The sequence below is a fragment of the Prosopis cineraria genome, unplaced genomic scaffold (genome assembly GCF_029017545.1).
Source record: "Prosopis cineraria cultivar Desert tree isolate PC_DT_omini unplaced genomic scaffold, ASM2901754v1 PC12, whole genome shotgun sequence".
Taxonomy (NCBI): domain Eukaryota; kingdom Viridiplantae; phylum Streptophyta; class Magnoliopsida; order Fabales; family Fabaceae; genus Prosopis; species Prosopis cineraria.
In genome coordinates this window covers 3,811,812-3,827,036 of record NW_026555343.1, presented here as the reverse complement: position 1 = coordinate 3,827,036, position 15,225 = coordinate 3,811,812, and the positions used below count along the sequence as shown (strand labels likewise).

The 15,225-nt window shown below is 26.8% G+C and overlaps 1 protein-coding gene across 5 annotated transcripts; it reads left to right on the top strand.

Moving 5' to 3' along the window:
- The first annotated feature begins 8,443 nt into the window (after nucleotides 1-8,443).
- On the top strand, nucleotides 8,444-15,090 carry LOC129288189 (probable disease resistance protein At4g27220). Of its 5 annotated transcripts, none has more exons than XM_054924648.1 (4): nucleotides 8,444-9,139; nucleotides 9,257-9,338; nucleotides 11,149-11,218; nucleotides 13,761-15,090. In XM_054924648.1, the coding sequence occupies exon 4, from the start codon at nucleotides 13,779-13,781 to the stop codon at nucleotides 15,084-15,086; it is 1,308 nt and encodes a 435-aa protein (XP_054780623.1). In that variant the 5' UTR covers nucleotides 8,444-9,139; nucleotides 9,257-9,338; nucleotides 11,149-11,218; nucleotides 13,761-13,778; the 3' UTR covers nucleotides 15,087-15,090. The 5 variants fall into 5 exon arrangements, 3 of the variants coding, with proteins under 3 accessions (XP_054780623.1, XP_054780621.1, XP_054780622.1); XM_054924646.1 differs by having other exon boundaries at nucleotides 9,251-9,338; XM_054924647.1 differs by having other exon boundaries at nucleotides 8,444-9,155; nucleotides 9,251-9,338.
- The last annotated feature ends 135 nt before the right edge of the window (nucleotides 15,091-15,225 follow it).

The window sequence follows — 15,225 nt, the reverse complement described above, 5'->3', positions numbered from 1 at the left end:
TTTTAATTTTATTATTGGGAATTTATTGAAAATAATTTTAGTCTCAAATAGTATAACCGATACTATTGCTAATGAATATTGGGGGGGTTTATTACAAACCAAAATTGGAAGAGTTAAGAATGAAGCTTTCTTTTGATGTAGAGTTTTAAATTATGAAATTTTATTTTGTAACCTTATTTTTAGGTGCTTCACATAGTCTATGGTTGGGTTATTTATTTTGTTGTATATATTCTATTGCTAGCTCGAAGGAGCTGAGTTCTTGATTAAAATAATATTTTGTGTAAAAATATTGTGTTGTAGAGTTTTTAAAAAATCTTATTTATAAAGGAGGTTTTGTCGAAATTTTTATAAAAATATTAAAAATTTTATTAATACAAAATTGTTTACGCATGTTATAATTTAATATAAACATAATTATAATTTAATCATGGAAAAATAACTTGATTCAAGGGTTAAGGGATGTATGGTGGTTTACATCTAGGGCTGGTCACCCTCTATTTTTGGAGTGTGATAGATTAGTATCAGAACTTAAGTTTTTTTATAACTATGTGGAGTAAGGACATTTTAATGGAGTCTCAATTATCATTATGAACTCAAACATAATTATAAATGAGGCATTATTGAAGGCCTTTTAGAGAGTCTTGGATGTCGTTTCCTTTATTGTTTCTTATTTCTCTTAATATATAAGTTTTATTTTGTTGAACTAACACTTCTTATGTTCCCTTGATTAGTGAGAATGCCACCTAGACATTAAGTATCTACTAAAAGCTCTATTAGCAATAGGGTTTTAAGTAGAACCTTTTTGCCTAATGATATGCCCTTAAAGGGCAAAAGACAACGTCAAGGTAGAATTAGAATTAGAATTAGAGATGGTCAAACCCTTAGATCTCTTCAAAATATTCTTTTTGAAGCTGAACAAATAAGTTCTCAATTTGAATTAAATTGCCCCTTTGCACATGATATGCAAGAGGAAAATCATGCAATTAAATTGTCTGAATTTATGAAGTTAAACCCACCTTCTTTCTTTGGGATTAATGCAGAAGAAGACCTGATTGCGTTTTTTGAAGGTATTAAAAATAGGAGTCGAGCTTTAAGATGCCCTAATGTGCAGCATGTTGGATTTGTAATATTTCAACTTTAAGGTGTGGCAAATACCTGATAAAAATTATGTTAGATATAATTTCAATTAAGGATCATGGAAGAGATATATTTATCAGTGGGTCCCAAAAAAAAATGAAAAATTCTCTCCAGTATTTCTGGACTAAAGTGAAATAAAATGGGTGGTTGAAAAAATTGAAATACCCTTTTGCAAAAGAAAGAAAAAAATGATTGACAATTAATATTAGTAAATTAACAAGTAAAGTTAAACAATTAATAACTAATTATTCTTCATTTAAGACAAAATGATTGAACTAGTATGATTATTGATAAGTTATGTAATTTACAACTGATATTAGTAATTAACAAGTAAAAGTTAGATAATTAACAACTGATATTAGTATAATTATTAATAAATGAAGTGAAGTAATTTACAACTCATATTGATAACTTAAGTGAAATAAGAAAATTAACAAATAATGATGATGTTTTTTTGTCAAATTGAGTGAACAAGTCTAATAAAGGATTCACAAGTCAAGTTAAGTAGTTAACAAGTCATGTTAATAAATTAATAAATAAAGTTATGAAATTAATAAGTGATGTTCTTAAGAGTATAGAATCACAAAATTAACTAGTTAACTATTTAATAAGTACTATTAAGGAATTAACAAGTACAAGTAAATAATTAACAAGTAAAGTTAGGTGGTGATCAAGTACTTGTTAATTTGTAGAAGGGCATTTCAATTTTTTCAACCACCCATTTTATTTCAGTTAAGTCTAGAAATCTTGTAGAGAATTTTTAATTTTTAATTTTTGGAACCACGGGTAAACATCTCTCTTCCATGATCCTTAATTGAAATTCTTCCCTTTTCTTTTGAATAAAAAGAGTTTATTCTTCCACTATTTTATACATCTAATAAAACAATTACTTATTTTTAAAGTAATATTATCTTGTTATATTTACCCCTACTCTAAAATAAATATAAAATAATTTATTTATAGGGGGCACTTTTGAAAAAAGAGCAATAATTACACTTTGAAATACTTAAAATGTCTTATATTTTTTAACATTCAACCCCTAAAAAAATGCCTTATATTTTTAAATGGAGGGAGTATAAGATAGAATAGTCTAATTTAAATGTATTAATAAAATAATTTTAACTAGTTTATATCTTAATTTTTTATGTTTTAAATTGGCTTGTACATTTTAAAGAAAAGAACTATTAAGGGGATGGTGTTAGTACCAGGGAATGCTGGTTTTTCACATTAAAAAATATAAATACTGAAGTATTATTAATCAAACGAGTTGTAGATAAAAATGATGGGACAAGATGTATTTTTATCAAAGAGAGTATAAGTGACACAGTACATTGAGGGCAGTAATTAAGAATTTCTCTGTGGGATTCAAGAAACAAATCTACATAAAATTAGAGTTCAAAATTCAAACAAAATTATTATTTATTATATTTTTTTAAGTTACCCTTCATTAAATTGCATATTATTTTCACAAGATAAACCAAATTTTTTCACATGTTAAAGATTGATTACAATAATACTTTAATTCAATTTTTTAACATTTTAATTGAACTAATAAGTAGATTTATTTAAAAAAATTTATAATTTTTTATAAAATTTTTATTTTAATAAATATAAAATAAAAATTAATACATTAAATATAAATTGTTTAAATTCTCTCAAAAGTGGAGGGAAGGCGTGGAGGAGAGGCTTCTCTCTGAAACTTTGATAGTAGGGCTGTACAAAAGTTTAGTTATATCCAATTCAAAAAAGTTTGATCTTGTCCAGTTCAATAAAAAAATCAGTCTGAAAGACTTAAAAAACTAAAAAAATCAGACTAATTTTTTGATTGAATTGGGTAAGAGATTAAGCTCTCAAACCACTCAGTCTGATCCTATAAAATTATTTTACTGTAATTTTAATTATTTTTAATATATTTGAATGATTTTAAATTTGAATGTAGCGTTTTTTTCATTCGCATTTCACCCTTTTATTTAATATAATTTTAATTTAGTTTATTACTAGCTTGTTGTTGTAACATACGTAAACATGCTGCTGAAGTTTGTTGTTATTGTTGTTAGAGATTGTTATTGATTTTTTTTATTATAAGTATTTTTATTTTTTTAATTGAGTTTATCAGGATAAAATGAATTGTTATCTCTTTCATAAAAAAAAAAAACTAAGTGAGTATTAAATTATTAGGATTAATCTCTTAGTCTTATAAATCAAGTTTAATCTTGTTAATTTTAAATTACAACAGGACCAAACTGAATTATAAATTGCCTAACTCAATTATTTTATAGAAGACACCAGATTTTAAGTTACGTTAAAATCCAGTCTTCTCCAATTATTTGTGTTGTGGCAGGGTCATCAAATGTCTGCCAACTTTCCCACCGCGTTTTCTCCTTTCCTGGAAGTCTTGATAAAAGCCTATCTATAAACTGACGCCACATTAACAAAGACCACACGTACCGCTTCCCCAGTCCCCCAAAACAAACCACACCGACCAGGCTACCACTTCGTCAACAAACTTGGGGACAAGGATGGAAAATGAGGAAGGAATTGATGAAGGAACTGAGTTCCATAGGTATGGGTAAGGAATTGAGTTCTAACGTTTTTTATGGAACTGACTTCCCTTGAGAAGTGGACTCCGGTGTGCCAAACATTCAATTTTTAGAGTTTCACTTCCACTTCTCCCATTCCAATTCCACTTTACCAAAGGAGCCATAAAAGATGTTTCTATTTTTTTGTTTTTTAAAATAATATTTTATTTTTTTATTCTTCAAAATATTTTTTAAAAATATTTTATCAAATAATTTTTTTATTTTTTGTTTTCAAGAATAAAAAATTATTTTTAAAATAAGTTTTTAAATAGGCTCTAAGGCACTATTGTGCGCACTCTTCATGATAAGTTGGGTGCAAATAAGCCTCCTTTTAGTCATTCTTGCCGTTGCGTGCCACTTATCACTTCCTCCGTTTGATATTATAATATATTTTAACCGAATCATGATTTCAATAAATTTGTTAATAGATTGTCTCAATTAAAATTTTTTATTAATTATATATCAATTAAAGATATTTTTAGAAGTTTGAAAATTTTAAAGTATCTTATTTTTTTAACATTTTATCTAAAAAAATATTTTATATTTTTAATAGGGAATAAACCCCTTCTTGTATGCAAGTTGAGCTAAATGAATCTTCAAATTTATTTTGCAAAATTTAATACTCTATCTTTTTTAGTTACACACATATGTATATAAATATCAATCAACATATACTATTTTATATGATCTATTTCTCAAATAAATATTTACTAATTTTAAATTATTTAAAAACATTTTAATATGATAACAATTTTTTTCTATTTCTTTAGTTATATTTATAGGACAGATAAAGAGGAACTTGGCTTCCCTCCTCTCAACCTCCTCACATTTCTTATTAAATTTAAACTGTTCAAATTTATTAAATATATTTTTTATATTTATAAAAATTTTATTAAATATTTGGATAGTCTAAATTTAATATAAGTGGTCCAAATTTAATATTAAATTTTTAAAATTTAATTATCCATATATAATCCAAACATAGCAAATTTAATATAAAAATTATAAAAAATTTTAATATTAAATTTGCACTATCTATATTTGTCTAGACCTAGTGATTGGATTTAATAATATTTTTTATTTTTATAAATTGGCTATCTATATATATATTATAGATAGTGCATGTTTAATATTAGTATTATAAAAAATTTTAATATTAAATTTGGACTTCCATATTAAACATGTACTATCCATATTGCTGATTAGATTTAATAAAAAAATTTATATTTTTCTATTTTAATAAATATAAAATTAATATTAATATTAATATTTAATTTGGACTATCTAGATTTTTAATAAAGGGTGGGAGGAGGTAAGCCAAGCATGAGAAATGTTATTTATTTTGGTCATATTTATTAGACACTTTAGTAATTATTGAATTCATTTTTATCTTTTTGTCTCTATTAGATATTTTGAAGGTTATTATTATTTTTTATTGCTCACACATATCTTTTTATTAGAGATAATTTTATTCAAAGCATAGTCTAACACTAAATGTGAACACTTTTTTTAATGAGAATTTGAACTTTGATTTTATCACTTTGTATGTATGTTAAATGTTAGATTATTTTATTTTTAAAATATGTATATTTGATAGAGGTAAAGTTAGAAACTTGTTGAATTTTTAGGCATAGTTAATAAGGTTTAAGATTTTTGTTAGTTCCAATGAAAATATTTGACTTACAAATAAGATCAAAGAGAGTATATGTATATTTATACAAATATTTTATTTTTTATTAATATTTATATAATATATATACTTATTTTATAGTTTCATGACACACACACACATTTTTTATGCACAAATACTTATTAAAACAAGTTCAACAATTTAGTGATTTTGCCACTTTTGACCTATAACTCCAATGAATTCATTATTTTTCTTTAATATTAAACATTTTTTTATATTTATCCTTATTTAATAAATTGTATCAATTAAAAAATATCATTAATTATACCCCAATTAAGGGTATTTTTTTAAAAAAATCTTCATAGTTTGAAAAATTCAAAGTGACTTATATTTTTTATCATTATACCTAAAAAATGCATTGTATTTTTAACTAGAGGGAATATAATATTATGTTAAGCATTAGTGGTATTATCACTATTTTTCACTTAGGTAGCTTAGCTAGTTAGCTTTAAAGTTAAACCCCTTCCTATTGCCCCAAAAAAAAAAAAAAAATGTTAAACCCCTTCCTACCAGCAAGTTGAGGCAAAATGAATCTTCAGTTTTATCATGCAAAATTTAATGCTCTATTTTTTTAAGTTACTCTATAATCTTACAAAGCATGTCTTAAGTACAATATCACCTATCCTAAGTTCTTTTTTTTTTTTTGGTCAAACACATATCCTAAGTTAAGTGTGGTCTTATATTTCAGTGCTATTGAAGGAAATTATTTTACTGCCTTCTTATAAAGCATTACTTTTTTTTACCACTAGTGCAAAATATTCATGTGTTTATTAACTACTTTGCTTTTATTTCCTTTAATATTTCTTAGGATTTAGAACTCTTCCATCTTGTCAACTAATTTCTTTTTATTAATTGATATTTTTATATAAAAAAATAAGAGTAAATGAGTAAATTAATTCTTGAACTTTAAATTCACTAGCATTACAGATTTTAAATTTATTTATTATGCAAATCGCTTTCTTAACTTTTAAAAACAATACAATTTAGTTACTGTTATTGATAAAAATTAATTTTAACTATTAATTTATTTGAAAATGACTGAAAAGGCTATTTTTTTTCTATAATTATTTGGATTCTTATCTATAATCTTTAGATATCATATTGTGTACTGTGGACGAGGGTTTGCATAAATTGAGTTTTAAAATAAAGGTAAAATTATACTTCTATTTTTTAATAAAATTACAATAAAGGTCACTAGAGCTGCAGTACAATATTAAAATGTATTGGGTTCAAAGTGTCATTTTTTCTATTTTCAAGGCCTGCAACGAAGCCTGTCTTCAGTACAACGTTGATTTTTTCCAGCCTGGCTTTTGTCGCTTCTTGACGACAATGAAAAGAGTGGGAATTTAGCTGTTGACTTGGAAAAAGCAAGTCTTGCAGCAACAGAAGTAGGGATTGATTGCATCTCATTTTTACTGCCTCTTCGTCCTCTGCTTTCTGGGCAATCTGTTCCGATCCTCCAATTTCTTGTGCTGTGTCTTTCTAGCTTCACGTACAAATCACTCAAGTAAAGAAAACCTTACTTAATAAATTATATTAATTAAAAAACTTTATTAATTATACTCTAATTAAGAGTATTAAAAAAACTTCACAATTGGAAAAATTTAAAATGTCTTATATTTTTTATCATCTTGTATAAAAAAAAATATCTTATACTTTTAATTAGAGAAAATATCTTATTAAGTATTTTAAAATTGTTTTTATTTTATTATTCTGAAAATTAATATTTTGTAAAATATATTATGAGAATAAAAAAATGATCAAAATATGTGTCTTTTTATTTTTTTTATTTTTTAAAATAATAATTTCATAACACTTAAAATTTATTTTTATTTTTCTGTTCTTTAAAATAATATTTTTTTTATTTTTCAAAATATTTTTTAAAAATATGTTATTAATTTTTTTTATTTTAAAAAATAAAAAATTATTTTTAGAATAGATTATTAAAAAGGCCCATCATCACTATTTTTTACTCAGTAGCTTAACTAACTTTGAAGTCAAACCCTTTTGGACGTCCAAGTTGAGCTATAATAAATCTTCAATCTTAGCATGCAAAATACTGTCTTTTTTTAGTTATACATATATGTATTTTAAAAAAAAATAGAACAAAAAATATTTTCTTTTTCTAATATAAATTTTTTTAAGAAAAGACAGATAAAAAAATTCTTTTACTTTTGGATTTCTTCTCTCATCTTACAAAGCAAATATTAAATACAGTGTCTTAAGCGTGTCCTATGTTAAGTGTGGTGTCACATTTTAGTGCTATGGAAGAAAATTATTTGATTGCCTTCTTACTTGTTTTTTTTGGTGCAAGATATTCATCATGTCCTTGTTAATTACTTTACTTTTGTTTCATTTAGTATTTTTTAGGACTTAAAATTCTCTTCTTTTTCCTTGAAAATTATTGTAAACTCATGCACTGTAAATTAATTTCTTTTTATTAATTGATATTTTTATATAAAAATAAGAGTAAATTATCTTTTAAACTTTAGACCACCATAGACCATAAACTTATTTATTATATAAATTATTTTTTTAAGTTTTAAAAATGATACAATTTAACTAATGTTGTTAACAAAAGTTAACTCTAATATTTAGTTGACCTAAAAATGATAGAAAATGATCAAAATTTTGTTTATCCTTTTTGTAATTCTTTTGATACTTGTTTGTAACTTTTGAATCTTTTATTACAATTTTTTAGTTATTTACTATAATTTTGATATAATTTTCTATTATTTTTTAATTAATTAATGGTTAAAATTAATTTTTATTAATAGTAGATGTCAAATTATATGATTTTTAAATATTGAAAAAATAGTTTATATAATAAATACATTTAAGATGTATATTATTATTTGACCTAAAATTAGGAAGATAATTTGCTCATGTCGGGGGAAAAAAAAAGGAAAAGAAAAATCCTATTTTAAGTACTGCAATGTTGATATTTTTCCAGCCTAGCTTTCGTCGTTTGCTCACCATAATAGAAGAGTGAGAATTGACGTTGCCTTGAAAAAGCAAGTCTTGTGGGAGCCTTTTACGGAAATTGGGATTGATTGCATCTCATTTTTTCTGCCTCCTCGTCCTCTGCTTTCTGAGCACTCTGTTCCGATCCTCCAATTTCTTGTGCTGTGTCTTTCTAACTTCACATACAAATCATTCAAAGAAAGAATCGTCGGCCATTTGTTTCCATGACTACCATTCTGCATTCCTCTTGCAAGTTTTCAGTTTAACCTGCTTTCCTGCATTTTCAGCAATAGTTTCATCAAGCTTGCTTTGATATTTCCAAAAAAAAAAAAATCGCTACTCTTCTTCTCCATCCAGTTTCGAGGCTTTGGTTTTCTGCTGGGTGTCTAGTTTATATATACACATAAACAATTTCAAAAAAGAAAAAAAAAGTTTGTGTTTTTCATTTATGAGTCTCTTTTGTTGTCACTCTTCTTTCGTTTGAATTTGAGTTGTTATCTTCTTGTCAGTCTCAAAAAAAAAAAAAAAAACTATTGTACTGTCTTTCTGTATTTCATCTCATCGGAACTGTGAGAGAAAAAGTTGATTTGGAGATTTCTTTCCTTGCTGTTGTTCTTGTGCGTATATGAAATTCGTGGGTTTTCTTATGATCTTTCATATATAACAATCAACAAAAAAAGGAAATTGTGCTCTCAAAGTTTTGGTACTGTCTACGTCTGCATTTGTGAGAGGCAAGAGAAGTGGTGTTGCTGATCGTGAAGTGAAAGAGGTAAAGGCTTCTGAAGGTTAAAATTTATTAATTTCTGCGTTTGGAGAAAAGTGATATGAATATGAATATGTTTATTGTGCTTACTAATTATTTTCTCTCTTTGGTTTCCAGCAACAGAACTTTACTTGATACTCAAATCGGCGGCTAAACATCCACACAACCCCAACATCGATCACCTCTCATTCGCATTGGCTATTGGGTAAGGTTACTTTCAGATTTGGTTCGCTTGGAGTATTGGATATAGTCTAATAAGATCCTATATATATATATTGGCCAGAAAGAAAAATGATTTGAATATTTTGAAATTTTAAAATTTAATATTTTAAAATAGGAAATTTATATAAGTCAAATGAAATCTGATTAGTAGCACAGCAAAAATCATCCCACCGCTCTTAATTTTTTTTCATCCCGCCATCCTCTCTTGTTAATATATATATATATATATATAATATTGAAATGTTGCTTTATCATCTGAACGCCACGACACGCCCTTCTTGTTGATTGTCTCAAATATTTTTGTCACGAAGTGGCGTCTTTATCCTGGAGGTTTTATAATTTCCTTATTCGGATACGGTTGCCACTTGCTATATTTTACTTTAATGTTTAGATGTTGTTACTTGGCGTGTTATCCCTATTTGTAAATTTTTGTTCCTCAAAAGTTAAAACTATAAATTTGTTACTAATAAAACTTATAAAAGATGTCATTAGTTATAATTTATTGTCTTCTTTTTTTATACTTATCTCAGCCTTTCACCGTAGAGAAAAAAGAGACCCATTCTTCAGCCACACACATCTACACTACTTGACGGTGGAATAGGTAACCTCAGTCTGAACGCAGAGTGTCATATAACTTATAATCTTATTTTTAGTGTGGATGGAGAGAGAAACAAGGCGAAGAGAAAAGTAGGAGGGAAAACTCTGAAAAGTAGTAAAAAAAATTTATCTAATAGTTTTCTTTCCACCTTATATTATTTTCTTTTTTACTCTTCTCTACATCCAAATTAGGCTTCAAAGTTTACCGAAAACGAGAGAGACTGCTTAGCTTATACTAGACGACCTTAGGGAGACCAAAATAAGCATCAACCAGGGGCAACCTAGTACAAGAGCTTCCATAATGCCAACGTAATGTCTACAATATTTAAAAACAAATGGTAGGGGGAACAACATGAGATGTTAGAAAGGAAGAACAAGAGAGTGCCAAGAAGCCAAATGAAAAGGACAAACCTCTTCTTGGAATAATTGAAATTTCAAACTCAATTTTTAAATTTTAATTCGGTACAATTCAATTTTTAAAGTTTTGACTTAAATATAAGTTTCTTACCTAAGACAAGGTCTTGTTTGGTGTATAGCCAATGACTTTCAGATGGAAGCAAACGAAAGGTCACTTTGTGTTGTAATACTGCATTTCTGAGGCATATTTGGCTTGTGATTTAACGGGACTTTTCTTTGGAGAATCATGTCTCGGCCCTGGTTTCTTCAAGCATAGGAACTAAAAATCCATATTAGAAATGTGAGCTATGGTTACATCCTTCACTTACTCAACCAATTAAATTTTGAAAAATAACATCGACAAGAATAATGCTTTTCTTACTTTTCAATTTTAAAAAACTATAATTGAAAAATGTAACTGATCGGGTGTGGGCTTATCCGTGTGTGTTGCTTTGGCTTCAGCTTTTGTCTTTTCCATCGCTTTCTCGTTATTTTGGATCATTGTTATTTCGTTTAGATGTTGCTCTCTATTTCATTTTTACTGTTGTTGGAATGGAATTCCCTTTTCGTTCAAAAAATACGAGTCACGGTTAAAAATTTGGGGAAAAAATTTGTGTAAATGAACAAAGAATCTTAAAATTAGAACTGGTGTTAACGCGCAAATAGCTCAACCACATTTTTTTTTTTTTACTGAAAAAGGAAGCATATGCATTTTTCACAAGGTTTATTATTTTCTTTTGTGTTAAAAAAACGGAAAATTAGTTGAATGATCAATAAACTTATAACATTGGCCACTTCAGTTTAATTGGTCAACAGATTTCTTAAAAAACGTTGAGCAAACGTATCCGTGGAGGAGAGGAGAAGCGAGAGGTAAGCTTTCTTTTGCACTTTTCTATAAAAAAAATATTGTAAGTTCAGTAAAATTAAAAGAGAGAATGACATTGAATGACCACTCAAATAAATTAATCATAAACAAGGATTAATAACAAGTTTTATTTTAGAAAAACTAAATTCACGCTCTTATTTGAATAACAATATATTTTATATTAGTTATTATCTACAAATAATTTATTTAAATGGTCCTTCAATTGATTTTCCCAAATTAAAAAACTGACTGTAGAATAAATTATCCCATCTTTATGTTATCTATGCATATCAAATCATATATAGCTTATGGAAAATACCACTACAACAAAAAGAATTACATGTATGTTCTTCAGAACACAATTAAATATCAAAAGGATGATTAACAACTTCATAAAGTGTAATGACTTTGTAAGATTAGCAAGTATATTTATATTTAAAAAAATCATCCATTTAACAAATTGTAAAATGAAAACCAAAAAACACAAGGAGAGTAAAATCATAAAATATCCTGGTCAATTTACAGTCAACATTTGTGATTTTTAACGGTAGGACTAAAATGTTATGTTTTTGAATTTTTGGAGGTAAAAATGCTTCAAAAAAAAATTAGGATGCCAGGCACAGTAAAAAAAAAAGTTTTAGGATATTTTTATCATTTAACCTTAATTATATAAGGCTAATTGTATAAGTTTTTTTTTAATTAACCTATTCAATCAAACTTCTCGTAATTTTTTATTTTTCTTCAATATTTAAATATTTCGTTAGATTTATTTCATATTGAAAAGCATAATCTTGTAAAATTTATTAAATTATTTAGTCATTTCCGATGAAAATTTTTCGTTTGTTTTGTGTTTATTATGAGTATAACTACATATTTTTTTCATACGATCCACGAGATAGATAAATAATAACAGAATGTTTTTAGAAAACTTTTGTTATGATTTTAATATTTTCTTCCTACTTAAATATATTGACAAATACTCAAACAATAAAATGTAAAGTACAAAAAAGCACGATAACAATACTTGTAGTGATAGAATTTTAATAATATTTGAATGTTAAAATTATTCTTTTTTTTTTTTAACGAAGTATGTTAAAGTTGTTCAATAAAAAAAATCTAGAGTAGATAAATAGAATGATCTCTTTTTTGGCTAAAATTATAGAGGCCTCCCTCTTTTTTTAAAAGCCTATATTTTAATTCAATTTATAATACTGCCTTTCGAAATATTTCTTTAAAGATTCTAAAATATTTAAATTTTTAGTTATAATTAAGTTGAAAATTTTAAAATTATTAATATGCCCTTAAAAACTAATTGTCTACTCTTTCTCCCTCCAATTTAAACAACTTTAAGTAATTAATCATGATAATATTTAAAATTATAATTAACTAAAGTGTAAATTTAATCTTTTAACTTTACACAAATTTTTATTTTAATAATTTAATTTCATAAAGTATCTTTTTGATCCTTTAACTTTAATATAGTGAGTCTCGTTAACAAAAAATCTTTATATTAAACTTTTCAATATTAAAAAATATTTTTAAAAGTTGACATATTAAATTTAATTATTTTAGAATAACAATTATTGACACAAAAAGTAATCACTTGATTTTGACAGCATTACAGTTAAATGATCGAAAAGGTACTTTATAAAATTAAAGGGTCCAAACTGAAATCTTATATAAAATTAGAGACCAAAAATATACTTTAGCTAATATAATTTATAAATAATATGCTAAGATTAATAGAATATTATTTGATAGAAAAATAAAAATAAAAAAATATATTAAATAATTTATCTCTTATTAAATCCCAATTTCATTAAGGTTATTTACACATGTTTAAAATATTATTTTAGTTAACTTATGTATTTGAGAATTTAAAAATTATTAAATAAATAAGTTTACATAAATAAAAAATTAAAAATATGAATTAAAAAAGGTAAACTAAATATATGCATTAAATTTGTTTTTGGATAACGTAAATTAATAGTAGACGATATCTATATTTAAAGAGCGGCATTTTTGTCCATGTAACTTAATAGTTAATAGTTGAGTGAATGAAAATGAAATTCTAAAAGTAGAGGTTTTTTTTTTTTGGCCAAAAAGAATAGAAGGGAGGTTGGTGTTTTGCCACTATTGATTCTAAATGAGATTTTTATATATTTGAAAAATAAAAGGGAGGTATTTTTAATTAAGTTAAAATAGAGGGAATGTTGGTATATTTTATTCATTAATTTATTATCAATCTTTGCAAAATTATTTAATTTTAAAAGTTTAGGGTTAAAAAGGGAGATAAGTCATATCAAAGGTGTCACATTTTTAACTAGTATTATTTAACCGTTATTTTTTAAAAGATAATAAAAGAGTAATAACATATGATGAGATGCAACCGAAAATAGATGTAAATGAAGTTCTTGGATGTAATCAACGGTTAAAATTTTCGCAATTGTGAGACATCGTAATAAGGATACTTGCAGGAGGGGGTCCACTTCCACTGTTTTCTATTCCTATATTATCAGTTAATCTTATATTCGAGTTCTTGCGCAGCTAAATCCGAAAACAAGAATGGAGACTCTCATAAGTACCATTGCTGAAAAAGTTGTAGAACCGATAGTAGACTACACTGTGGCACCCATTGCAAGGCAAGTGGGTTATTTGATTTTCTACAAAGACAATTTCACGAATCTCAAGGATCAGCTTGCGGAGCTCAAGACCATAAAGGAAACTATCAATCGTGAAGTGGAAGCAGAAAGAAGAAATGGATATCAAATTAATGATGCTGTAAAGAACTGGCTAGAGAAAGTGGATGAAACCATTGAAGCAGCCAAAAAACTTAGTGATGATCCTCATCATAGTAATGCTGGTTGCTGCAGGGGGCCTTTTCCTGATTTAAAGTCACGGCATCAACTAAGTAGAAAAGCAAAGAAAATGTCTAGAAACGTTGATGAAGTAATGCAAAGAAAAGACAATATTAAACCGCTTGGATACTTGCCTGCTTTAGAAGGAGTAGGCTCCACTTCCGCTACGAGTAGTGAGAAGCTTGAGTCAAGAAAGAAAATGAAGGAGGACATTGTCTTGGCTCTAAAAGACCCTAACTTAAGCCAGGTAGGGGTCTATGGGCTTGGTGGAGTGGGAAAAACCACTCTAGTTAAAGAAATTGCTAAACAAGTCAAAGATGAGAATTTGTTTGATGAAGTTGTAATGGCTCATATATCCCAAACTCCAGATCTAGAAAAAATTCAACGTGAAATTGCAGATTTTTTGGGCCTTCGCTTTGAAGAGACAACTATAGTTGGAAGAGCAAGTCGCCTCCGGCAAAGGATTAAAAGTGAGAAAAGTATCCTAGTCATATTGGATGATCTTTGGTCAACACTTGATTTAGATAAGCTAGGAATTTCTTTGAAGGATCACAAGGGATGCAAACTATTGTTGACTTCGAGGAATCTAGATATATTACAAAAAATGGAGACACAAAAAGACTTCTTGGTAGATGTTTTAAATGAAGATGAGTCTTGGAGCTTGTTTGAAGATATGGTGGGTGATGTTGTTAAAGATGATAATTTGCGTAGCGTGGCAATTCAAGTGGCCCAAAAATGTGCAGGCTTGCCTGTCCTTACAGTGATAGTGGCAAGAGCATTAAAAAATAAAGGTAGTATTAATTCTTGGAAGGATTCTTTAAACCAACTAAAGACTGTTGATAAGGAAGGAATGAATGGGATAATTTATTCGGCTCTGGAGTTTAGTTACAATCATCTTGAGAATGATGAACTGAAGGCACTTTTCTTGCTCTGTGGAGTCATAAGTTCATCATCAAATGAATACTTGATGAAATGTGCTATAGGTCTGGGCATATTCAAGCACGTTACTACATAAAAGATGCAAGAGTTAGATTTTACGAGTTGATTGATTCCTTGAAAGCATTATGTCTACTACTTGAAGGCAGCATAAATGCGAAGGTTAAAATGCATGACATCGTTAAAGAAGTAGCACTAGCAATTGCATCAAGGGATCA